The sequence below is a fragment of the Halichoeres trimaculatus genome, unplaced genomic scaffold (assembly GCF_033239565.1).
Source record: "Halichoeres trimaculatus isolate MK-OKI-2021-1 unplaced genomic scaffold, fHalTri1.1 fHalTri1_scaffold_16, whole genome shotgun sequence".
Classification (NCBI taxonomy): Eukaryota; Metazoa; Chordata; class Actinopteri; order Labriformes; family Labridae; genus Halichoeres; species Halichoeres trimaculatus.
The window spans coordinates 25646461-25670843 of record NW_027437194.1 but is presented as its reverse complement, the minus strand read 5'-3'; the positions used below and the strand labels follow the sequence as shown (position 1 = coordinate 25670843).

The following is a 24383-nucleotide window of genomic DNA, read 5'->3' as shown; positions in this document are numbered from 1 at the left end:
TCCCAAGATGCAAAGCGATAGGGTAATGTACTTATTTATCGTCTGAAATGTGAAAACAAAGTACTTTGTAAACTTGCTGTTGTGTTCCTCACAGCCAGGCGCTCTGAGATGTGTCTGTAACGTGTAATGTTAGTGAATCCTGGTTATGTCCGATCAGTAATCATCTACCAGCTCCAACCTCACCAATCAGAGCTAACGTAACCTCACTCTTCATTTTATTGATAGACTTTTAAGTTTGAACAGACCACTGCAGAATAATTGCTGACTGTGGGTTGGAATCAACATTATCACAAACAGTTTAACCCGTGTTTTAGCTCGTGCTTTATCACTCTTCTGTTTAGCTGTCTTCTGCTCTGACCTCCTTTTTCTTTTGTCAGTCCAGTGATGATGATAATCAATAAAGCTTTGCAGGGGTCCCACCTTGTGATATCCTTTGTGGTACTTATCATTCTGTAATATTTACTGTGTCATCTGGTATTTAGCTTTAAGAATCAGTCATGCAACAACATTAGCGTTATGGCTATGTTAATCATAGCTTGAGTAAAAAAAGAAAACAATGTTTTACTTACTTTCACATTTTTTTCTGCGTGCATTGGGATAACTGTCCTGCTGAAGTAGACCTCTTTCAACTCGCTGTACTTCCGTTGTGTTGTGACTTTTGCAAATCTTCTGACACTTATCGGCCATCAGTGGTTGTCATTTCCAATGAGTGCAAAGTGGCAGTGTGTAATCTGAAAGAAGAGTACCTTGTAAAAATGTGTTAAGTCAGTAAATCACGTCCTTCATACTAAGTGCACTGACAGAAGATTCTGATTTGAGACACAGCCTCTGTTTGTATTCCTGGTAGTGCTAATAATTTTTGGAAAATCCAAATAAAGAATCAGAATCTAGAGACATACACGTATGTTTGTCCAATCACCAATGATTCCTGACAGTGCAGGTACCTACCTTTCCATTTTCTTTTTTGGTTGTGTTTCTTCTTCTGTATTTGCAATTTCTCTTTTTGCTTTTGCATATTATTTTGTCTTTTTTCTTTCTTTTTGCTTTGTTGTTTCTCTTTTCACATTTTTTCATTTTTTCTGTTTGAATTCTGTTATCTTTTCTGTTTCTTTGTTCTGCAATTTTTCATTTTGCCATGTTTTGCACTTGAGGGCCACCATAAAAAACCCCATGCCCAGTCATGCCCTGGTTGAGGGGGGCGTGTCGGTCTGAGGGGGGCGGGGATGTTGCCTGACAGGAAGAACTGCCTGCCAGCCTAAACTCAGGACTGAACAACCCAAACTTATGAGGGAGCGTTCGATACATTGTCCTGCATGCCCACATCAGGATAGCGTTACCTGTCAGTGAACGTTGTGTTACTCATCTCCGCCTGTCTGTGCTGTCTTGGTGAGCTTAAGGAGCAACCACAGCCTGAATTGTCGACGAATCGTTTTCAACCTCAGAGTCTTCTCTCCATGCTGAATCCGTGCACACGTTTCTGGGCGAGGAAACCGTGGACGACCGCAGTTGGAGCAGTTGTGCTGCAGGTTTGTTTTTCAGGTTGTCATTTTGCGTTAGCTGGTTATTTAGCGCGGCGTCACTCCGCCTTTTACGGTGAGCGGAGTCTGATTTCACTGCTGACATTTGGGGAACAGCTGTGTCTCCGTCCGCTGTGTTCACTGCATTACTCGCTTGTGAATGTTTTACAGTCGCAACGTGTACACTGAGGCTGAGACACGCCTCGTAAAAACACAGACAGTAACTGGTTAGCCCTACAGAGCTGTTAGCTTAGCAAAGTTGGAGCAGGGAGACAGGTCAGGTGACAAACACGTTTTACCTTTCTGGACGTAAAAAATTGCGCAGTTTGACCATATTTCTCCGGCTCCTTGTTTTGCTTTTAATTGGTTGTACAATAAAAATGACTAGGCTCATCATTACACATTTAAAATGGATATCAGCTGTCTCTATATATGGCGACATTATTGCGCATGTTACAATTGCACCCACAGTCTGATATTTGTTTCTAATGCTGTATGCAAAAAGTCCTATGTTTTAGTATACAATGATAAATGAAATGCATGCTACTGATTTTGAACCAGTGTTTGCATTGATTAACATAGGCCTCAGTGCAGGAGTGAAGCTTGCAGAGCTCCAACTTGCTCATGCACTGTGCAACTGGTAATGGTAGGCGGTGCATGTGGGTGGATGCACACACTGGAGCTCCTGCAGGCGAGTTACACTAAGAAAGACCCTTGGGAGTGTTTTGAAGTTCAGTCAACCATAGGTTCAAACTGAATTACCAAGACATCATTTATGCTGCTACATGTGCATGAATATCCTTCAGAAAATACAGCTGCTATTTACTGAGAGATGAAATGACAGATGGAGTTAGTGGGTGAACAGAAATGTATCTTTAATTCTCCACTCTTATAATTTTGTAGTCCACTGAGCTTTTTATATTTTTGAACATAACAGTGTTGTTAAATTTGATCATTTATTGAAATTGATTGATGGATTCCCCCAGAAATGGAAAGAATTCTTGATATTTGATGGATGTAACCTTGCCTGTATTTTATGGAGACAGGCTGATTGTGTAATGCCCTCCCTCCTTTCTTCTTTTTGCAGATCCAGGGAGAGGAGCCTGTTTGCATTCTTCTGCAGGTGCAAGACAATGGAGGTGAAAATTGAACAGGAGGACAAAGACATCTCATTTAACAACACCGACACCAATGGTAAAACATCTTTTTGACAAAAATGAAGTGTTGAAAAATGATGTTGTCGATGATAACATGAACTCATGCATGAAATGGGAAACACACTGAGCCTGTGCAGCCTGTGCAGCCTTACAGCCAAGCTGAAATACAGTGAGGAGATATACCTGCTGATAATTCCACTCAAGGGACGAGGAGAAGAAAAAAGATTTCTGGCTGGTTGTGAGTAGCATGTGGACATGTCAGATGGTTGAGGGACTCTCCTGTCCAAGATACTGCTGTTCAGTGGGCCCTGAGCAGATCTGCCCGTGTTTTAATCCAGGAAGGGGGACATGGTGGTGCTGGTCAGTTTCCAGGATACATTTGGCTGAGACCAACGACCACCATGTTTTTGATCATTTTATCGCTCGGTTTAACTCTAAACTGGTTGTGGTTCTAAAACAACAATTTATTATACATTTTTATGTGATCTGTCCTCAATAAGCAAAGTCAGATCATTTTTTAACAACCCACAAATTATTTTCGAAATGCTTTTAAAAAAATATGATGACAGTATTAATGATTAGAAAGAAAGCTTACATACATACTGTGATTGGATTTTCTCAGGTTTCTAAATTCTGTACAACAGTAAGGTTATGCATGTTTTGTTAATACCGTGCAATGATAGTATTCAGCTATTTATTTATTTTTTTACTTAAATTACCATTGTGTGGGCCTGCGATCTGCTGCTAAACCAGGTCATCATTTAGTGTCTTGATTAGGGCTGAACAACTAATCAATTTCAAACCGACATCCAAATGTGATAGAATGCAATTTTCAAATCGCAAAGGCTGCAATTTGAAAAAAAAAAGTTTCATGTACCACAGACCTGAAAGGAATATAGTATCTTGTTCTTGTTCTCCCTTAAAACCAGCAAAAGTCAGAATGTTTTTTTTGGCAAAAAAACCCTGCGGGCTACAAAGATCTATCCAGTGGATCGTAGAGCCGTACCCCTTGGTCCCTTTTTTCTGTATGGTTTGTTACTCTTACTGACAACTGGAGGTCAGTAAAATTTCACAGTGTTCCTTTTTCTTTTTCAATTAAGAAATACAAAAAAGACTTGTTTAAATGCTAACAATATCTTTTGTTGGTTAGTCATACTATACATAATATATATACATTGTGTTAAGTGAACAATGCAGAAGATAAATGTCCCCCCCAAAAAATTGTATGCTTAATCGCAATCGCAATATTGGTCTAAAAAAATTGCAATGAGATTATTTTCCAAAATCGTTCAGCCCTAGTCTTGATGAGAAATTAAAGTCTGTTTCATAAAGATTAAAAGCTCTATCTGTCATAGATTACCTTTATATTAAATAAATACATCCATAAATGATTAGGGGTGAATATTGGCAAGAACCTCACAATACACGTCACAATACAATAATATCACAATATTACAATATAATGATATATTTTGATGTTCTACACAGTTAACTTTTTGAGGGAAAACTACTTTTCTATTTCACTGTGATTGAAATAAAGAAAGTCAGATACAGTGTTTCATACAAACACTTAACTTGAAAACATTAAGTGTGTCAAGTTTGTCTCTTAAATTACTGGGACATTAAACTAATGTTGCAAAAAAAATATTTAATGAATGACGTGGTCAGCTGGTGAAACTGATAAATGTCACTTGGTGTAAACAGTGTTATTCATAAAAAATGTAACATTGCACAAAGCATGACTGTGCTTATTATTTTATCAGTCTACTACACTGTAAAAACTAAACTTCAAATGAACTAACTGACCCAAGAATAAAGAGAAAACATTGATGTTTACGGCATCAAAACCCACATCATCAAGTTTAGGAATAAAATATTCTGAATGAACTTTGAGATTATATTTATTACACAGTTTATGGGCAACATTGTAGCTCTTCGGCGCCATCTACCACAGTGGAGGTGCGTAAAATGTATTGTACTTCCTTCCGACTCACCTAAAACATGAATTTATATTCTAACAAAAATATTGCTATTTTATCACAGATATAATTTTTTTCATATCTTGATAAATGAGTTTAGGATTAGAGATAGTGTGATTAATCAGGCCCAATAATGGCTTTCTGAAATTATCGGCCTCAGATAAACAAATAATATCTGCAGACACTTCAGGCAGCCTCATGAGTGTGGCGTCTTGTAATGTGTGTGAAATAATGCAGTTTACTGTTGCCTCTGACATGAACATCAGTAATGTTTACAGTTTACACAGTGGCACTTTTTTTTCTATTTTATGAATTCACATGCCTCCAATTGATATTAATCCATTATATAACCCACCTCAAACATGCTACTGGCTAAAGCCTGGTTTATACCAGACTGTCAGTCTGTGATGCCATGTGCCTGTGCAGAAGCTATAGACTGTATAACACATGGACACAGCCATATTTGAAATGCTGAACTCAGAATCAAGCTTTGTCCCAGTTTGGATGAGATATAGAGGTGGGCCTTCAGCCTCTTTGCAGACAGCCAAAACTCCTAAGTAAAACAAAGAGTTATGATAAACATTCACCCCCCGTCCAGTGTGTGCTGATAAAGAAATTAGCTACTCAGACCCAGACTTTTTTTGAGTTACTACGTCTTACTACGTCGACTCTTTTCTCCTCTGCAGTTATTACAGTATGATCAACTGTTGGTCCAAATGGATAGTCACCACATTTTCCTGTGCATAACAAATACAAAATGTTGTAGGATCGGGCATTAGTGATATGATTAGTATAGAAACTGCACTGCTTTCCAGCATTTAGGTAAGGCAGCATTAGATAAGTATTTATATTATAAAGTGCATCAAATACACTATTTTATTGAATTCAACAGAACAACAACCAAAATGTGATCCTGGAATGACATATCAGCATCACCTGTTAAAAAAATTATCTTGGTTGACTGCTGTTTGGGATGTCAAAGTTTGAATTTTGAATTCCTGCATGCTACCATTAAAGGAAATACTCTACATGTATGGTGTGACCAAATATGAACAGCTGCTCAGGTGAGACTGACCCACCTTGTCTTCCCCTCAGGTAAACGCCCAGCTGAGGACATGGACGAGGAACAAACCTTCAAACGTTCTCGCAACGCAAACGAGATGGTGGAGCTGCGCGTGCTGCTTCAGAGCAAAGTAAACACCCGTTGACAGCACATGCTGCATTAGCTGTTGATGGAGGAGATTTATAACTGAGGGAAATCTGTTTCTCACAGAACGCCGGGGCTGTTATTGGAAAGGGTGGAAAGAACATAAAAGCTCTACGCACAGACGTGAGTAAACACATGAAATGAGGCTAGCATCTCTGCGACAGAGGAGAGCTGCCAGCGCCCAGAATCAAACCTTAATCATTTAAACCTCCTTTTTGTTTTACACGCTCCCAAACATGCAAAGACTTCCCCTGAGAAGGTATCCATCCTTTGACATTAGCCCTTTTCATATATGAAAATCTACCAATGATCTGTATACCCCAACATCATGGAGATCCCACCAGGCTCCTGTGGCGCTAAGGTGATGATTTGGATAAAGTCTATGTGTGGAAGGGGCTATTAACAGACAAACATCCTTTTCCCATGGCAGTAAAATCAAGTTAGCTCATGTGGACAGAGGTGTTGGATTTGGGGTTTCAGCCTGAATCTGGTTCCTCCCATAAAGTGACAACAGGTGCCTCAGTTCCTGAAGGATAGAGTGACATTTTCAGTACTTCTCCAAACTGTTTTTATTTTTTTCTCACTTATCTTTGTCCAGGTCACACTTCCTCTTTTTCTTCAGTCACCACAGTTCTCTCAATTCACTTGTGGGTCAAAGTGTAGCGTGTCTTCAATTAAAAATGTATTCCTTCTCCCCCTCTTCCCTTCTCCTGTACTTTTTTTATTTTATTTTTGGCCACCTTCCTCCGTTGCCCATGTACTGGATCGACATGCCCCTCCTGCGTTGGCCAAACCTCCGCCCGCCCGCCCCTGAACGCCCGCCCGCCCACCTGACACTCCCGGTTGGCCCCGCCCATAAACCGTGCCCCTCCTTAAACGGGCACCTAACTTGTGATTGAATGCCCCTGCCCAATGCCAACCTCCTCCACCACAACCACCACCACAACCTCCACCTCCACTTCGGCCCATGCAGTACAATGCGAGTGTATCAGTCCCAGACAGCAGTGGCCCAGAGCGGTATGTCCCACCAGTTATTGCCTCACTGCCTGATTAGAACAGTCAAACTCATGTCTTTGATAACCTGCCTTCTGTTTCATTTTAACATTTTTATATATACATGACAGAAAACTCCCCCTCCTCCCCCAAACTCCCCTCTCCTCCACCTGTAAGAAACATGTACTGTCCCCTTTGATTTATATGTCCATCTTTAGTACCTCCACTTCTTTCATTACAGTTTGAAGTAAATCTAAAAACCACCTGTATCTGGGGCTGCACCTGACTCAGGAGTTTGTTGGTCGAATCAGTCGCAGTTTGTCACTATGAGGCTTGGATTGTTGGTTTTGTTGTTTTTTACAACATCAGGCACATGAAGTTTTACACCCCAAGTGCTCTTGATGTCAATTTATGCACAAATTATATAAGACTTTAAGCTGGAATTTAGTTTGTTATTGAGCCAAAGTGAGATGAAGACAAGGAGCAACCCCTGGCCACAAGAAATCAATCAGGCACATAAATGTTAAAGGCAGCAGTTCATCAAGCGCCCGCTAGAGGCTGGCTCCAGAAGCACCAGAAACCTCTCATATTCTATCTAATCAAACACTTTTATGGTTCAGTGAAAAGAAATGATTTAAAGTCACAGAAACTACGTTCATATGTTACACAGTCTATGGTTGCGGCTCAGCTCAGAGCCCCAAAGCCCCAAGAAAGACCAGCAAGACTTGTTTTCCTAACATGAACTACAGGAGGCACTTAGTCTTTTCTAACTGTAGCAATAATCCAGGGTCTCATTTAGAAATATTGTTTAAATATCAAACAGCCCCTGAAATTGGCATACTCCACCTTTCACACTTGGTTTGGGATCTATAAAAGAGAAACTTGAGAGGGAAATGTGTGTATAGGTAAGCAGCTCAGACCCATGTGTAAGCGCATTTCATAAACCAGGGAAACTAAAGTCAGATTACGTTCTGATGCCTTTGACACATTACATTTCAGTGTCATTTTAGACCAGGGCCTGTGCTTTGGGCCACAGACCAGAAATGTAGCAAAGGTAAAGTCCATAATGTCACGACAAAATCTGGCTTTATCAACTCCCCTCTTGACCATTGCTATTCCCTCTACATGAGCTAGCCAAAAACCAGTCCACTGTCTACAATTGTTCAAAATGCTGCAGCTCTGCTTTTAACAAAAACCAGGAAATGTGCTCACATCAACCCAATTTTAACTGACCTACACTGACCCTACACAGACCTGTGCCTCACTGTATTTCTGAGTTTGAAATGAGCCTGCACGCAGTCTGCAATCCTATGGTAGTGCTGTACTGGCTGTCCCAAGGTCCAGACTAAACCCAAGGGTGACAGGGCTTTGTATGTGAGAGTACCAAGACTCTAGAACAGCCTGCCAGTGGAGATCAGATTTGCACAACCAGTTCCTTGTTTTATTTCACTATTGAAGACAATTATTGTCACTTGTTGTCATGTTAGCCTAAAGATATGTCTGAGCACTGGGCTTCCGATAGCACTACATATAGCCAGCTACTACAACGTTTGCTATGTAACTGTACTGATAAATACCTTACCTCAGTGTGTTGTCTTGAACTAAGAATATTTGTTTTGATCCGATCCTCATTTAATTTCAAAACAATCACACGCCTTGCTTAAAGTCATGGTGCGTAGGACTATGAGCCAGAAGGTGGCAAGGCAGGCCAATTAAAACAGATCCTCTTTATGGCATCTTTGATCTGTTTAAAAATATATATACCGTTTTAGTTTCGAATCTACGCGCTCAGGGACCTCAAAACCCGATTCGGCTCCCAGTTTGAATTCATGTGAAACGATCAAGACAGGAATCTGAACCTAAACTCAAATAGAAACAGTATCTTAGTTCAAAGTTCCTCCTCCTGACTGTCAGACAGGACCAGGACTCCTGTCTGTGCATGACTCTGCTCCTCTTTTACCTAAGTCATTTTATTAGAACCTGTCATACTTTTGGGCTGCAGCTAAAAACAACAGAACTAATATTCGACTGACAAAATGTGATCAAACTCTGAGTCCTCTTATGTTCTTTGAGGTGCAGCCCCTCTGACGCCCTGCTACCATGTGGTGGTGTTTACTGGTTAGAAACACAGCTGTTGGATGTTTCTTTTCCTTGCTGTGACCTTTAATTTTACCCTGAAACTTTTAGAAAGTAGACATCTTTTTTCTGACTCTGTCCTCTGTGGCCCACCTGGTCTCCCTCCTCCTCCACCCCCTCGGTTTTCAGCATCACTGTCCATGACTTCTGACGGAGCGGTGGCTCCTGCCCGGAGGCTCTGCCTCCCTCCTCACTCTGTCACTCATTGATGTCGTCTCTTTATTTAATTGTGCTGCATCCCTTCTGTTGAATTTCTCTCAGGCCACATCCGATCAGCGCTGCCTGCTGAACCTTTCATAAACCCCCCCTCACCCCCAAAGTCTCACCCAACCCTCCACCCTGCTCCTGTCCTGTGCCACAGTAGTTGGTAACCACTCGCATTTCCTTTCCCAGCTCAACCCCTCTACTCTGTTACTCTTCTCTGCTGCCCACCCCGTCTCCTCCTCCTCCTCCTCCTCACCTCAGCCCAGAGTCTCCCTCCCTTCCCCTCCCCTCCCTCCTCTTCTCCCTCAAACCTCAGGTCACGATGAAAAGGTGTGCTGGTGGCCCAGTTGTTCTCTTTCAGTTTGTTACAGTCCTGTCCCCAGCTTGCTGACTGGTGGTGGGATGGTAATAGAAGATCTCTCTCTTTCTGTCTGACCCCCCCTTCCCCAAGTCTATGTGGCCCGTCTCACGTTAATTTCAGCCGTTTTGAAACTGCCCATCCTCCCAAGACTCTTACTTTGATAAAGAACATCAGATTAAGTGCATGTAAGCTGCTTACGTAATGGGTTCATTGTTGAAAAATAACTTTGTGTAGGTAGAAAACTTAAACCTGACCTCCTTAAAGAGACTCTCAGCCAGTGGTTGCTTTAACGCTCCACATGGATGTCTTTGATCAGGCTTTGACTTTTGGTTAACTTGTTGTCCTCGTCGTAACGCCGTGCTTCCTCTTGGCTGGAATAATTCCTGACAGGATCCTCAGCGTGAACGCCAGCATCGACACTATCGGAGAGATCCTGCTGAAGATCATACCAACTCTAGAGGAGGTGAGTGGCTGTGATGATACAGGAGTGATAATTATATCACCTGTTGAAGTGAAAAGGTAAAGGTTAATGTGTCCTGAGAGTGTGTGAGTTTGAATCCCAACAGAATGAATGAGACATTGCTCATCTCATCTAATTCACATAACAACTTGCTCACTATACATTTACCGTGCTTATTACCCAAACAAATTGAGTCAATGCTGGTTGTTTTATCCGATGGGGAGTTTTTACTACCCATGATGCTTTTTGTCTCTGTAGTACCAGCATTACAGCGGGATGGATTTCGACAGCGAGCTTCGCCTGCTGATCCATCAGAGCTTGGCAGGAGGCATCATCGGAGTGAAAGGGGCCAAAATCAAGGAGCTGAGAGAGGTAGGACATCGAGGAACCAAACAGGAACAGGAATGTAAAAAACGTTTTGTTTTCCTTGCTTCATTCGTAAGTGCCCAAAGACACAAATTTTTCAAAATGGGATGAATTTCCTTCAGACTCCACTCCGGTCAAGGTTGATCTTGACTTCATTGTGAGGTGAAGTCTGTTTTTCTAAATGGGACAGTGGTGTCTTGTGAGAACAACTGATAGCTGGACTCAAGTAATGGACAAAGGTTTTCACAACTTAGCAGATAATAAAACTCACTTTCCTTAAAGTGAGCACCTTTTTATTCCTGTTTCCATAAAAACAGAGTTCAGAGAAGCTGCTCTCAGATATAATCATTCTGTGCCATGACCAACTGATGAATTACTCTCTGCTGATCAGTAAAGTCATACGTCTCAGGATCAGAATTTTCAACGTTCTTGAATGAATCAAGTGGATCTTAATTGCGTCGCGTGTAAGATTTGTTTAAATCTAGTGCTGTGCAGGAAACATGTGCCTCCAGTATACTAGCCTCTAATATTCTATACGGTTGTGAATTTTTATATTCTGTCACGCCAATGTGTTGATGACATGCTTTCACCATGAAGGGCACATAAGGCTGCAGCTGCACCACCCGTGCAACTTGCAAGTGTGCAGCGAAGTTTCATATCAGCTGCGTTCCCTTCTCACTCACAGTCACAATAAATATTTGGTTACAATTCTCTAAAAATTCAGTATACAGCTCTGTTGAAAAGCTGGAAGGGGCTACGGCGCAAGATGTGGCTCTACTGTGACAGTGCCTCAGTTTTTAAAAAAATGTGATGGAAATCCTTTCTTAAAGGATAAGTTCGGTTAATACAGTTTTTACATTGTTTATAGAATGAAGTAGAACAAAATACTCACCCAGAAGTCTTTCCTGATCCAAGCAGTGCTTCGGGAGATATTTAGATCCAAAATCGTGCAGTGGACGTCAGTATAATGGGATCCATCGGGGAATAGACAGCGCCGCTCCTAAAACTACATTAATTGTCCAAAAACTCATGTTTTTCACCAATATTCCATCATGGTCCGCTCAGGGTTAGTCCTCTGCTGCAGTCTGTGTCACTCCAGACAGTGCTATGTGGCTGTAATGACCTCTGAACTGACAAAGACTTTGTTCGTTCCAGTCCTAATCTCCAATATGGCCCTTTTTGACGATGGGCGCCAAATTGTGTATCAAAAACAACTTTGACTTGACATGAAGTTTACTCTCGCAAAGGATTTGAGTCGTGTTTGGTGTGAATGCAGAGTTACAGCTGCTGTAAAGCCTTGCATGTCAACAGAGAGCTCAGTGACAGAATTTGATTATCTCCTCGTTTTCCTGATGCTCCAGAACACGCAGACCTCCATCAAGCTGTTCCAGGAGTGTTGTCCTCACTCCACAGACAGGGTGGTGTTGGTGGGCGGGCGGCCTGAGCGTGTCATCGAGTGCATTAAAGTCATTCTGGAGCTGGTGTCAGAGGTGGGTTCCTTTCCCCTTCATCTGTTGGCCTTGAAGTCACCGTCTTACTGTTGATTTGAACGCTGATCCCTCATCCAACAGGCTCCCATCAAAGGCCGCGCCCAGCCTTATGACCCCAATTTCTACGACGAGACGTACGACTATGGCGGCTTCACCATGTTGTTCGAAGAAAGGGGCAGGCGGCCAATGGGTGGATTCCCCATCCGTGTGCGCGGGGGCTTTGAGCGCATGCCTCCAGTCCGTGGCAACAGGCCCATGCTGCCTTCCAGAAGGGACTATGACGACCTGAGCCCCCGTCGAGGTCCTCCACCACCGCTGAGCAGAGGTGGGCGAGGAGGCAGCCGGGCCCGCAATCTGCCGCTCCCTCCGCCACCGCCGCCAAGAGGAGGGTGAGGAGGATCCCATTTACTGATGATGCTTTCACTCTTACTTTGATTCTGGTTTTTAGAAATTTATCTTACACCCTATATTGTTACAGTACCAGACAATGTTTGTGTCTCACCCTCAAATGCTTGGCTGTATGAACTGTGACCCTCACAATTTTTTTTTTATTCCACCAACATTTTTCCTTGTCTTTAATTCTTTACAGGGGAGACCGATTCTCACACAGCAGCTATCACAGCAGCTTAGACGACAGACCAAGGTGAGCATCGGGTAAATCTGCGTCTCCACCAAGCAGTCAGGTTTGGTTTAGTACGGTTTGGCTCGGTTTGGTACAGTTAAGCCCGATCCCGTTTGCGTTTCCACAGCAAAACTGTGCCCTCTCGTGGTAGGCAGCATGTAAGCTAGATGCCGAAAACCACAGCTGTCAAGCAATAGCGCGACGCCGTAGCAGCACGACAGTAGTAGATTTCATAGGGATTCAGCATTTTTTTCTTCTAATAGTGATGATTATGGCTTACAGTTAGTAAAAACATAAAATTCAGAATCCTGGTAGTGAAGTGGAAACACCTACGAAGGTTTCCTGAGTCTTTAAAGGGTCTCTCAGTCTGGTTCAGTCATCAATTATGGTTCAGATTGCTGACTGACAGTTGTCCAAAAAACACAAAAGGTTCAGGAGGAGTGAAGTATCCAAGCAGATTACTGGAAAAAGGGAGTGGAAGGAAGAAGAGTCACCACCAGACTGATCAAAGACTTAAACCACATCTCTTATTCCCTGAGTCAAACCACTATTGAACCAGAGACCATGTCAGAAGAGTCTTACCTCAGCAGATAAAAGTCATTGTTCATTACATTTGTGAATCAAGGACCCAGAGTCTGGAGGAAGAGAGGAGAGGCTCAGAATCCAAGCTGCTTTAAGTCCAGAGTTTCCACATTCAGTGATGGTTTAGGGTTAACATGTTGGTGCTGCTGCTGTTGGTCCACTGTGTTTTCTCAAGTCCAGAGTCAACACTGATATGAACCAGGACGTTTTAGAGCACGTCATGCTTCTTTCTGCTGATGAGCTTCATGGACATGCTGGTTTTATTTTCCAGATGGACTTGGCTCCTGCCCACAGCGCCAAAAGAACCAAAAGCTGTGCTGGATCAGCCTGACCCTCACAGAGAGTCTGTTGTCAAGAGGAAGAATCTATGTATTTATCAAAGGTGTATTAATGTGTTTTCTTCTCTGTAGCGACAGAAGAAGCAGAGGAGGAGACCGTTATGACAGCATGGTGAGTGTCTCTGTGTCTTTGTGTGTCCTGCTGCTGCTTCTCTAATGCTTCCTACCCTGGATTATTTTTCACACGAGGTGTCTGGAATTCCTTTTTTCTGAGTGTAGCATGAAGGCATGGGCGCCGTGCTGCTTTTACACTGTGCATGCACACCCATCTCGGCCTGTTGTTGCCTGGCAACAGTTGTCTCCTTGGTTACCACAGAGCAGCCGAGTACGTCGCGCTACCAAATGAACTTGAGCTGAAACCAAAGCAACACCTGAACAGGTTCGCTTCAGGACATGACTGCATGTAAAAAAGGCTAAAAAGTGGAGGATGAATCCCTCAAAGTAAATCTGATCTGAGAGTCCTTCGGGTTCATCTGTTCATCAGTGTTTAGGATATGAAAGGAAATGTGAAGAAGTTTAGCTGCAGGAGTCACTAGGAATGACAAGTTAAAGAAATTTAACAAAAGGATAAGTCCATATCACAAATAGAGAACTTATTTTGTTTATTATCCAGTATTTTGTGTTGTTTCTTCCCTCACGGCGTCTTTACTCAACTTGAGTCAACTACAAAATCTGTTGAAAGCTGCCGTTCCTCCCACTTCAGACGAACCAGAAGTCTGAAAGCTGTGTGAGGACTTTAAGTCTTTTGATATTTAGTGAAAAGTACTCTCGGTGGTAACTTTAGGACCTACAGCTGGTTAGTTTTATGCCGTGCAGCTGTCTGGGGCTGCCCCTTTGCCAGCTGAAGTCTTCATGGTCTGGGTTCAGAAAGATGCTTCAAAGATCTCTCTGAGATTTCTTCTCTTCTGGCTAATAGCTTCACGCTGTTGCTTCACTTTGTCGGCTCCAGTTTTCACCCTACAAATCTCCTCCTTTCCCACTTCCTAAAGATGCTCCATTGGATTGAGCTCTGGTTACACTGGATGCCATTACATTACTCTGTGCTAAAAGCTAATGTTGGCAGAAGCAGCGAGATCATGTGCGCGTGCTGCTCTGCTGGGAGTTTGCAGATGGGTAGACTATCTTTCTATAGGATGCTCATAAACAGGAGAAGTACTTAGGTCGACTGCAGCTTTTAAAGGATGCTGTTCCTAAACCTAAAACCAGTCCTGACAAACTGCGGGGAGATGTAGGAAATGTATAAATGGAGATGAATGCTGCTGAAAAATGCTGAGGGAATGTGAGGCTGTGAAAGGAATCAGCCCAGCACCATGCTGCTTTCTTGCGTCAGATAAATCTGACTGTTCTCGATACAGAATGATCCAGAGCCAGTTGGGTTATTTGTGTTACAATACTGAATGGTTACCAAGTGTTAAGTCTGTTATTCTGTCACTAAAACTGTTTTTTCTTTTTCTCTTCAATCCATCCCGACATACAGAGTGGAGGCGGATATGGTGAGTGTTAATTTTATGTAAATCCGGATTTACTGTTTTGTCATCAGAGGAAAATCACGTCTTTATCGCTTTAAATTGGCTTTAAATTCACTCCTTCAGAAATGATAACCTGTAGAGGCTCTGCTATTGGCTGTCAGGTTTAAAGTGAAATCACACTTAGTCTGTGCCCAAGGTACCTTTAAAGAGATCATGTAGAAAAGCTCTGCCTTGTTTTTCCAAAGGTCCTGATGTTCTTTAAAAAACTTTCATAAACAGCTGAGTTCAGCTGTGTCTTTATTAGTCAGGCCAGTGGTGATTGTTTCCTTGACTTTAAATTTGTCTTTGGTTATTTTGTCCATCTCCCGTTGTTTTAAACTGCATTGGAATGTGAGATGAAAGAAGTGTGTAATCAACCACTTGACAAATGAAAGCAGCCAACAATAAAGTCTATGAAAAAATGTGCGTCCACTTTTGAACTTTGGCTGCCTCATTTTCGACTGTGTGATCAATACTGTAGCACATACACCATAGAGTATAAGCTTATTGTCAATTTACTCATTTGGCAGACCTTAAAGATAGTTGGAAATCTGGACACCCAGAGACCTCAATAGGCTTGGCTACCAAAAACTGGTTCCCATTTCAAACCAATTTTAAATTTCCAAGATTTGGGGATTTGATACATCAGGTGTATTTTTGTTCTACTTTTCAGTTCCTCACAACAATCTTTCAGGATTTCACCTTAGTAAGAATTGAACAGTTCACATAAAGTTTATTGTACCTGTCAGGACCCTGTCACCTGTAGTGTTGGTTTAAAGCCTGGTCAATAATTCTGCAGCAAATTAACATCATAGCCTCTGGTGTAGGTCTGTATAGAGGTGCATGCAGAGGCCTGTGCACATGGACCATATTTCCAGAATTGTAGTATATTTCATGTCCTCTGCTGTCTTCTATTTTTTCATGGTTATACAGTAATGAGAAAATGCAGATAATGGTGTGCTGATTAGGCCAAGCGGCAGCTTGGGTTCAAGTCCAGCCTGTGACTCCTTTCCCACGTCACTCTCACCTTGTCTCCTGCTCTAACCACTGTCCTGTCCTCTCTCATTAACTCATTGGCTGCTATTGGTGTCTATAGGCATTGATTTGATTACAACAATGGCTGCCAATGACATCTATAGACGTCAGTTAAGTTTTTTCAACAGGGTGTCCTGGGGGAGCCTAGCAGAGCTTATTTATCTCTGTCAGGCTTGTAGATTGGTGTACTGACGAGCTGACCCTGTAGGTGGCATCAGTGCTCTCTTTGGATGTGAGTGCTAAAAACTAATCAAAGCTTGTCTTGTCAAATTTTGGTCAAAACTACCATATTTTCCGCACTATAAAGAGCTTCGGAATATAGGGCGCACCTTCAATGAATGGCCTATTTGATAACTGTTTTCATATAGGGTGCACCATATTATAAGGCACATAGAGTAGAAGCTATAGTAGTGGCTGGGGTTGCATTATGCATCCACTAGATAGAGCTGCGCTAAAGGGAATGTCAACAAAACAGTCAATAAGTCAGTCAAACTCAGGCTCCATCCACACAGAGCTGCACATTTTCCTATCCAACTATTTTCTGTGCCGTTTTCAAAAAAAGTGCCCTGTAAAGACGAAGCTGTTTCTGACGTCCACAAAAGATGTTTCCAGAGATCAGTTCAAATGCCAGACCTTTGGGGGGCGCTGTATTGCTCTAACAATAAACAAGAGAAGAAGCCCAGGCCAGCCTGTGAGCTAACGTTAGCACTTAGCAGAATTCCTCTTTACAGGTTCTTACTGCTTATCGCTGTTACTCCGACGACGCCCCCTAACTATGGTAGGGGTACATATCAGGCACATCGGATTATAAGACGCACTGTCAGCTTTTGAGAAAACTGAAGGCTTTTAGGTGCACCTTGTAGTGCAGAAAATACGGTATGCAGAGGCCTACACATTAACCATATTTCTGGAACTGCACTTCATCTCCTCCGCTGTCTCCTGTCTACCGTAGCTGCTGTATGATATAAGCGAATGCAGATAGTGGTGTGTCGGTTTAACCTCGTGGTCTCGGTTGCCAGGCAGGCCCCAGTGTGGGCAGCCTGGGTTTAAGTCCAGCCCGTGACGCCCTTCCCACGTCACCACCCACTCTCACCTTGTCTCCTGCTCTCTCCACTGTCCTGTCCTCTCTCATTAACTCATTGGCTTCCATAAGCATCTATAGATGTCAATTAAGATTTTTAGGGCATGACGGAGCTTGTCTATCCATGTCAGACTTGGAAATTGGTGTACAGACGAGCTGACCCTGTAGGTGGCAGCAGTGTTCTCTTTGGATGTGAGCGCTAAAACTAATTGAAGCTCGTTTTGTCCATTTTTGGTCAAAAACAGATGTTTTTGGTGAAACCAGCCTATGTTCTACTGCCATTTACTAAAGAACGAAACAAGTTGTTCCCTGATGAAAGAGGAAAGATTACTCTTTCTTTTGGTAGTTTCACTGTTAAAAGAGCCATCCAACACAATATTATGTGGGTCTTGAAAGATCAGTTGAATTGGTCTGGCAGTATGAGTGGGACCCCCTGCTCTGGAAACAGCTGGCAGTCGGTGAGTTACAGGCATAAAACCCCTGAAAAATAATTTAAAAAAAGGAAAAACAGAAAATGTAGTGGGACTGGAAACGTGTTCAGACGATTATACATTTCGGAGGAGTCCTGCAGAGTGTCTCGTACATGTTGATGCAGAAGTATAAACAACCCTTATCTCAAGTCATCTGTGACATGAGAAAACAGCCATGGCAGCCTGTTCATAAAAACATCCCACAGCTGTAATAATGTCTCCAAAAAAGAACAAAAACAGAACACGAAAGCATCTATTTCCAACCTTTTCTCTGTTAAAGCTCCTACCTGGTACTTTAAGTTTGTGCTGGTTTTGGCTCCCTCCTGTGGACAAAGGGTGCCTCATTTACCCCCAGCTCTTTTTCACAGTCCAATGTGTTTCTCATCAGGAATCTTTGCCCATAAATGTTACAGTAAATGATTTTTTTGTCTTCTCTCACGCTGGCAGCAGTTTCAGCTTTAATAAAAACTCCATCGAAATAATTCATCAGCTACTCAATAGTCTTGTTTGCTTCATTAGGTCAAAAATATACATCAGTAAGACCTCAGGCTGTTTCACATGGATGAAAAACTCCTCACAGGAGCTCTGAAAACACAAGACCTGATTTTCCTTTGACACATTTGTTGGAGCATATCGTGTGAAAGCTTGAACGTCTCCTCAGACGCTGACTGTATTAATCATTTTCTATCACACCGTCTCTTTTTTTTTGTCCCTGTGGTGCTTTTTCTCTTTCTCTTCTTGTTTTCTTTCGAAGACAACAACTCTTCCTGGGAGCACTTTCAGTCTGGTGAGTGGTGATGGATTCAAGGTGTCAAGTGTCTTGTTTGCTAACCTGAAGGGCTGTGTTCGCCTATCAGAGATAAACTCACCTGAAATGCTCTTTCTCACCTCCTGTTTCAGGTGGCAGAGGGTCATACAGTGATATCGGAGGCCCAGTTATTACGACACAAGTCTCAATCCCAAAAGATGTAAGTGTGGCAGCAAATCTGTCAGGATCTCTCAAAAAGGAATCCATCTTTCCGAAAATAAAGTCAGAAAACATCTTTCCCCTGGACCCTACGTTCATCCATCACGTGTGTTTGTCTGCAGCTGGCCGGCTCCATCATAGGGAAGGGTGGCCAAAGGATCAAGCAGATCCGTCACGAGTCCGGGGCATCCATCAAGATTGATGAACCACTAGAGGGCTCTGAGGACCGCATCATCACCATCACCGGAACACAGGACCAGATCCAGAACGCCCAGTACCTCCTGCAGAACAGGCACGTGTCTCTGTCATCCCCCTTCAGAAACTGCCCACCCAGAGGAGTATGCTCCTCTCTGAGGGCCTGTTCCTTCACATCCAAACAACTTTCTTTACCGCTTTAGTTTTTAATTAACTCAATCATGCAGGGAGTTAAGCTGTAAAATGAAACACTCAAAGACTCTTAGTTTTGTTATGATAGTGATCGTTGTTCTCCATTTACTGAAACTACTTTCACCTTTTGGGTCCAGAGGTTTTTCAGTTACATTAAGTGTCCTCAAAAAGTGGTCTACCCTTCAAAAACTGAAATCTAAATAAGTACTTTGTCTTATTTTTTTGTAAATAGTGTCTTATAAGACACAATATGAGCCACATTCACCTGATAAGTCCAGAAAACTGTCTTATGTCAAGATATTAAAAGACAAAAAGAGGCCTGGATTGCTTGTAAAGAGTTAAAAAAAATCTGCCAATGGGTAAGAAAAATGTATTTGTCAAGTTTATAAAAAAAAAAAAAAACAACAACTAAAAACGATGTGTTAATACAGGAAATCAAATAAGTAATTTTTTTTATACCATTGGCAGTTTTTTTTAAAGTGATTTTGACAGCATTTTTGTCTTTAATATCTTGAAATGGGAACATTTTTGGACTGGGCATGTGAATGAAGCTGGTGTTTAGTCTGATAAGACAGGTTTCACAAAAAATAAATAAATAAATAAATAAATAAATAAATAAATAAATAAATAAATAAATAAATAATCACAATCAGTATAATCTGTAAAAAATATGAAATGATAGAAATAGAAATAGAAATAGAAAATACTTTATTTATCCCCGAGGGGAAATTCAGGAGTCACTGCAGCATTTAAGAAAACAAAAGTAAGAAAGAGTATAGAAAGTGCAGAAAGTATAGAATGATTGCAATTCAGTTAAATTTAAACAAACAAAATTAATACCAGACATTAAAGAAAGTGTAAAATCAGTAAAAACTGAGACTCAACCATGATATAACTTTGAGTTTAATAAAAAGTAAAAAAAAAAAAAAAAAAGCTTTAATTTACTTTGAGAAACCACAGAGGAGCTCTGAACTGTGTTTGACAGGAATCCAGAGTCTTTGGCCATTAAAGCAGAAAGCTCTCTCTCTGGTGCTTGTGTGGGACACATAAAGAACATTTTAGAAGGAAACATTCAAGAACTTCAGCCACCAGACTGTATCAAAAAATAAAAGATCTGCAATTTTAGTGAGGCTCTGTTCAGCTTAAAACAAAAGTTAAAGAGGTTTAAAGGTAGAGTCTGCAGGATTTTCCTAAGAAAATAGAATTTCAGCGTTGGCAGAAATAGTCCTGCTTAATTGTCTCCTATGAGCTTCTGTACGTTTGTGTGTCAGTGTCTGTGTCTGCCCCAACCCCCTCCTCAGCCTGTGTGTTGATGTTTTGGTTGCATCGGGACGTTTCTTTGTGTAGAGTAGGAGTGGTTGCATCAGCCAATCATAGAGCACCCAGTGCGCATGTGACTTTGCGTGTTGACGATAGCAAGTGGAAGCTAATAAGAGCGGCTACGATAGTGGACGTAGCGCGAAGGAAGAAAGACACAACCAAATTGAAACAAAATGCTGAACAGACAAAGCTTTTTGCAAAACGAGGGTGAAGTTTCAACTTTCACTAGTTTTCAGGCACTTGGAGAGCAGCACGGGATGAAAGGGCTCTGAGGTTTGCATAGAAATGGGATGCTGCAGGTGGTTGCTGGGCTAGTGAATGTGTTCACGTAGGTGGTTGGTCAGAGACAGTGGGTGTGTGCTGCCGCTGGCACTGAGCCAAGGAGGAGGAGCTTAGTTTGAATGTTGTGTTTACTAACAAGTAATTCTACCTTTAAGATCTGTTCAAACAGTGAGCCAGTGCAGAGTTTAAAAAGCAGTCTGAACAAATTGGAGTTTCTAAAAACATAAACACTGACTTAGATTTTAATTTTTGTGGTGTAATTAATTTGGTGATAACCAAAAAACTAATTAGTTGCTGTTTCAAATATGTAGAACAAGTTAAAAAAATCTCTTTGTCACATTATTGTTTGGCTAATGTTAGTTAGGAAATTAATTTAGAAAAACAAATGAATCTAATATAAATAAGTTTTAATTTAACAGTTTTATGCACATATCATGTGGAGAATGGCTGCAAAGGGAGTATTTAAAGCAGCACTACTGGTAATAATTCATTAATAATGATGTCACTGTACATTTTTCCTTTTTTTTCAGGTGGAACTTTAGAAAAATCTACTTTTCACACTTAATGGTTTTTTTTCTGTTTTGGAGGTTTAGAAGAAAAAGTGTCTTTTTAAATGATTTTTTTTAGAGGTGATGTTGGTTTAGATTAGTGGGTATCAGTAGAAAACAATATTGATTTAATATATTTTTATTACTTTATTTTGTAAAATACGTTTTATGTGTGGAGCCAGCAGTGTTATCAGCTTTTTGGCACAACTTGAAAACATTTCCTGGTTTCAGTATCTCTGTTTTTGAGCCTTGCTCTGCTTTTATCTTGAACATAAAACTTCTGGTTAATTTTCCCACCGTTATTGACACTGTGAGACGACACAGTGCCTAACAAAAATATGCAGCAGTAAAACAAGAAAAAGTGAAACTAAACAAGAGTCTCACTCTAATGTTAAAACATTTACCTGTAAACATTAGCTAGAAAGCTAGAATGTTTAAAAGCATGAATTAAATGTTTAGAGTTGTCACATTATCCAGGACACAGAGCTGTTTTTCTTCTGTCCATATTTCATCTTTAAAGCGTTTCACAGACACTTCCTCTCCTCACTTAAAGGCTAACAGCTCTCAGCAGCTGCACAGCTTCTCACAGACAGAATTTATCCTGAGCCTTGACCTCGACGTACTTTTTATAACTTACAGCCGCTCTGCACATGAAAAATGTCTCTCAGCTCCCAGCGTTAACAGCTCGTGACCTGTGTCCCTGTCCTGTTGAAATAAATATTATTAACGTTTTAAAATGTCTCCACCTTTTATCTGTCTCTTATTTCAGCGTGCGGCAGTACTCGGGGCGGTTCTTCTGAGGAGGAGGAGGTGAAGGAGAAGATGAAGCCATGCTGCCAAACTGTTCCTCCTTCTATTCAGAGCCACATTCCTCTGCTTTGGGTAGACGTGCTCCTTCCTCTACATATCAAACTGTGCACCATCTTCAAATTTAATTTTCAGGACTGTTTTAAAAGAAGTTCACAGCTGCCAGTCATCGAGTGCTCAACATGTTTCTGTGCTGGTGTTACTTTAAGTTCTAGAAAGTCGTTGTGCTGTCATTGGGGTAAAATGCATCTGTGATAACTTTTGGTGTTTCAGTCTCTGGCATTTCAGTACAGCATGCAGAATGTAATCTTTTTGTAAGGAAGTCTTTTACTTTCTCTTCACGCTGGGTCAAAGCAGTCAAAGTTAAGAAACTGCAAAAGCCTTGCCTGCACAACTTAGATTGAACGTTTCTCTTGTAGCCTCAGAATAAGACTGCTCAGTTTAGTTGGTCATCCTTAAAACAAACGCTTTGTTTTTAGAGGCTACGAGAATATTATCATTACAGCAAGTTAGAAATGTGGTTTCTTATTTTGAGGAAATAATTTCTTTGAAGCTCCTGTGAGGAGGAACTGTAGTGTTGATTTGGCAGCTCATATGTTACAGACCTGTATCTGGTTTGATCTGTGAGGTTTCAGATCATTGTGTCAACTCATGTCGGCTCCAGCTGGCCAGATACACAGACCTCTAGTCTTTGGCACACACTGGAGGAAAAACACACCAATTTTTACAGAGCAGACTGAGCAGGACAGGAAGTCAGGCACTTAAAGCACATTAAAACACCCTGTTGACTTTCAAAATAAAATTCATGGTACCAACACCAGATCATATTTGGTTTACAGAGCCAGGCCAGGCGTCAGCAGATTCAGGTTTTACAGGAGAGGATCTGTTATAGCATAGACTGGATAAAACATGGACGAAGCATCCGCAACTTCACCCACCTGTTCCAGACACCATGAAATGAAGCCAATCTGCAGACAGCGACTTTTAGCACTTCTGCATTACTGACTGCATGTTGCCCCCTGGTTATAAGCAAAACACTCTTCACAGGAGCTTCACTTCTGGATATGTTATTTTCCCACAGTAACCAAATAATACATTTCTTCTTTAAGAGTCTAAAATTAATATTCCTACGGTGACTTTTTTCCTAATTCAAAAAAGCCTGTTATCTTAACATAATATATCACAAGCAAAGGCAGATTGTAGGGACAAGTGTATCCTTTGCTTCTTCAGAAAATAAGCTCTATTATCATTTGACAGGAGAGTTACAGTAATTTAATTTCTTTTTTTCCACTGGATAACAGATTTGCTTTAACGGTGAGATCATCAAGCACAAGGAAATTTCAAATATTTAGTTTCATTATATCAAAATAAAAAAAAAGGTGGTAATATATCTTCTTGTTTTAAATTCCCAAAAGATGCTTCACTGCAAAATCTGGGATCCAAGTATGTCTGTGTTGTTTTGAGTAAAAACGATCTCACACTTAATATGATGAGCCATATTCTGCTAAAAGTTTAGAATTTTTTTTATTCAGAACGTTAAAAGATCAAATGATGCCTGAAAAATTTCACCTTTCAAGTTTCTTGAAATAAAAATAACGCCTTACCCCAAGAAATTAAGTGTATACCCTTAGGCATTTTTTTTCTACTCTTTACGAGGCATTTAGGCCTCATTTTTGTCTTTTAATATGTTGAAATGAGACATTTTTCAGAACTTTTTACCACTAACAACACAAACACTTGCCTTGGATTTCAGTATTTGCAGCGTCCAAGTCTGGATTTTTTGTGATCATACATTATCCAGTGTTCCTATAACGGTTTGATTTCTCTACATGTTGAGACAGCAGATAGTTTTCTCCAGACATAAATCTTACGTCATGACTTTATCCAAACAGCGTTACAAAAAAACGTACACGGATAAGCCCATCCTTATTTTTTCAACTGAAGAACAAATTAAAGACACTAAATTTCACACTTCATGTCTCTTTATTGCCAAATAATGTTCCTTTTTCCCTAAGAAGTGCTTTTATGGAGTAGTTTGACATTTTAAAAAAATAAAAAAGGTCGCTACAAAACAATATTCACTTCGCTTTGAGATAAACGTTTCAGTGCTGAGCAGCAAAAAGAGAGTTTTAGTAATTTTTTGTTTTTCATTTGGAGGCAGATTTGTACAAAGAGTGTGTATGTGCAAGAGAGAGTGTGTGTGTGTGATAAACTGTATTTACATAGTGACTTTGAGAGTGTTTAGTCTGGGAAACTTTCTACATATTTTGAAGGAAACTGTGCCATTAAGAGATTTGTTAACCTTTTTCTTTTCGTGCTCATTTCCGTGGAGCTGGCTGTGATTCAACCTTGAGTTTGAGTTTGGAAGAATTTTTAAAGTTTGAAACTTTAATGTGAGGAGTGTACAGCTTTCTGAGTCCACGAGTGTTTCTTTCTTTTTTTTTTCTGTTCATATCTGTATCTCAGTGTGTGATATTTGGATTACCTGCAGGTGTTGAGTAAATAAAGTCTGTGTTCTCTCCATATGTGTGTGTGTGTGTGTTTGTGCCTCTCATGACCTCACCTA

The 24383-nt window shown here is 41.1% G+C and overlaps 1 protein-coding gene across 2 annotated transcripts; it reads left to right on the top strand.

The window, feature by feature from the left end:
* The first annotated feature begins 1282 nt into the window (after positions 1 to 1282).
* Positions 1283 to 24279, top strand: hnrpkl (heterogeneous nuclear ribonucleoprotein K, like). 2 transcript variants are annotated; one of them, XM_074691000.1, is made up of 16 exons: positions 1283 to 1526; positions 2605 to 2711; positions 5749 to 5846; positions 5927 to 5983; positions 6834 to 6877; positions 9945 to 10017; positions 10273 to 10386; positions 11742 to 11870; positions 11952 to 12259; positions 12460 to 12513; positions 13491 to 13524; positions 14890 to 14905; positions 18261 to 18293; positions 18407 to 18474; positions 18596 to 18765; positions 21780 to 24279. In XM_074691000.1, exons 2-16 carry the CDS (start codon positions 2651 to 2653, stop codon positions 21808 to 21810), a joined length of 1290 nt encoding a protein of 429 aa, XP_074547101.1. In that variant the 5' UTR covers positions 1283 to 1526; positions 2605 to 2650; the 3' UTR covers positions 21811 to 24279. The 2 variants fall into 2 exon arrangements, with proteins under 2 accessions (XP_074547101.1, XP_074547100.1); XM_074690999.1 differs by having other exon boundaries at positions 1285 to 1526; positions 13485 to 13524.
* Positions 24280 to 24383: the final 104 nt, after the last annotated feature.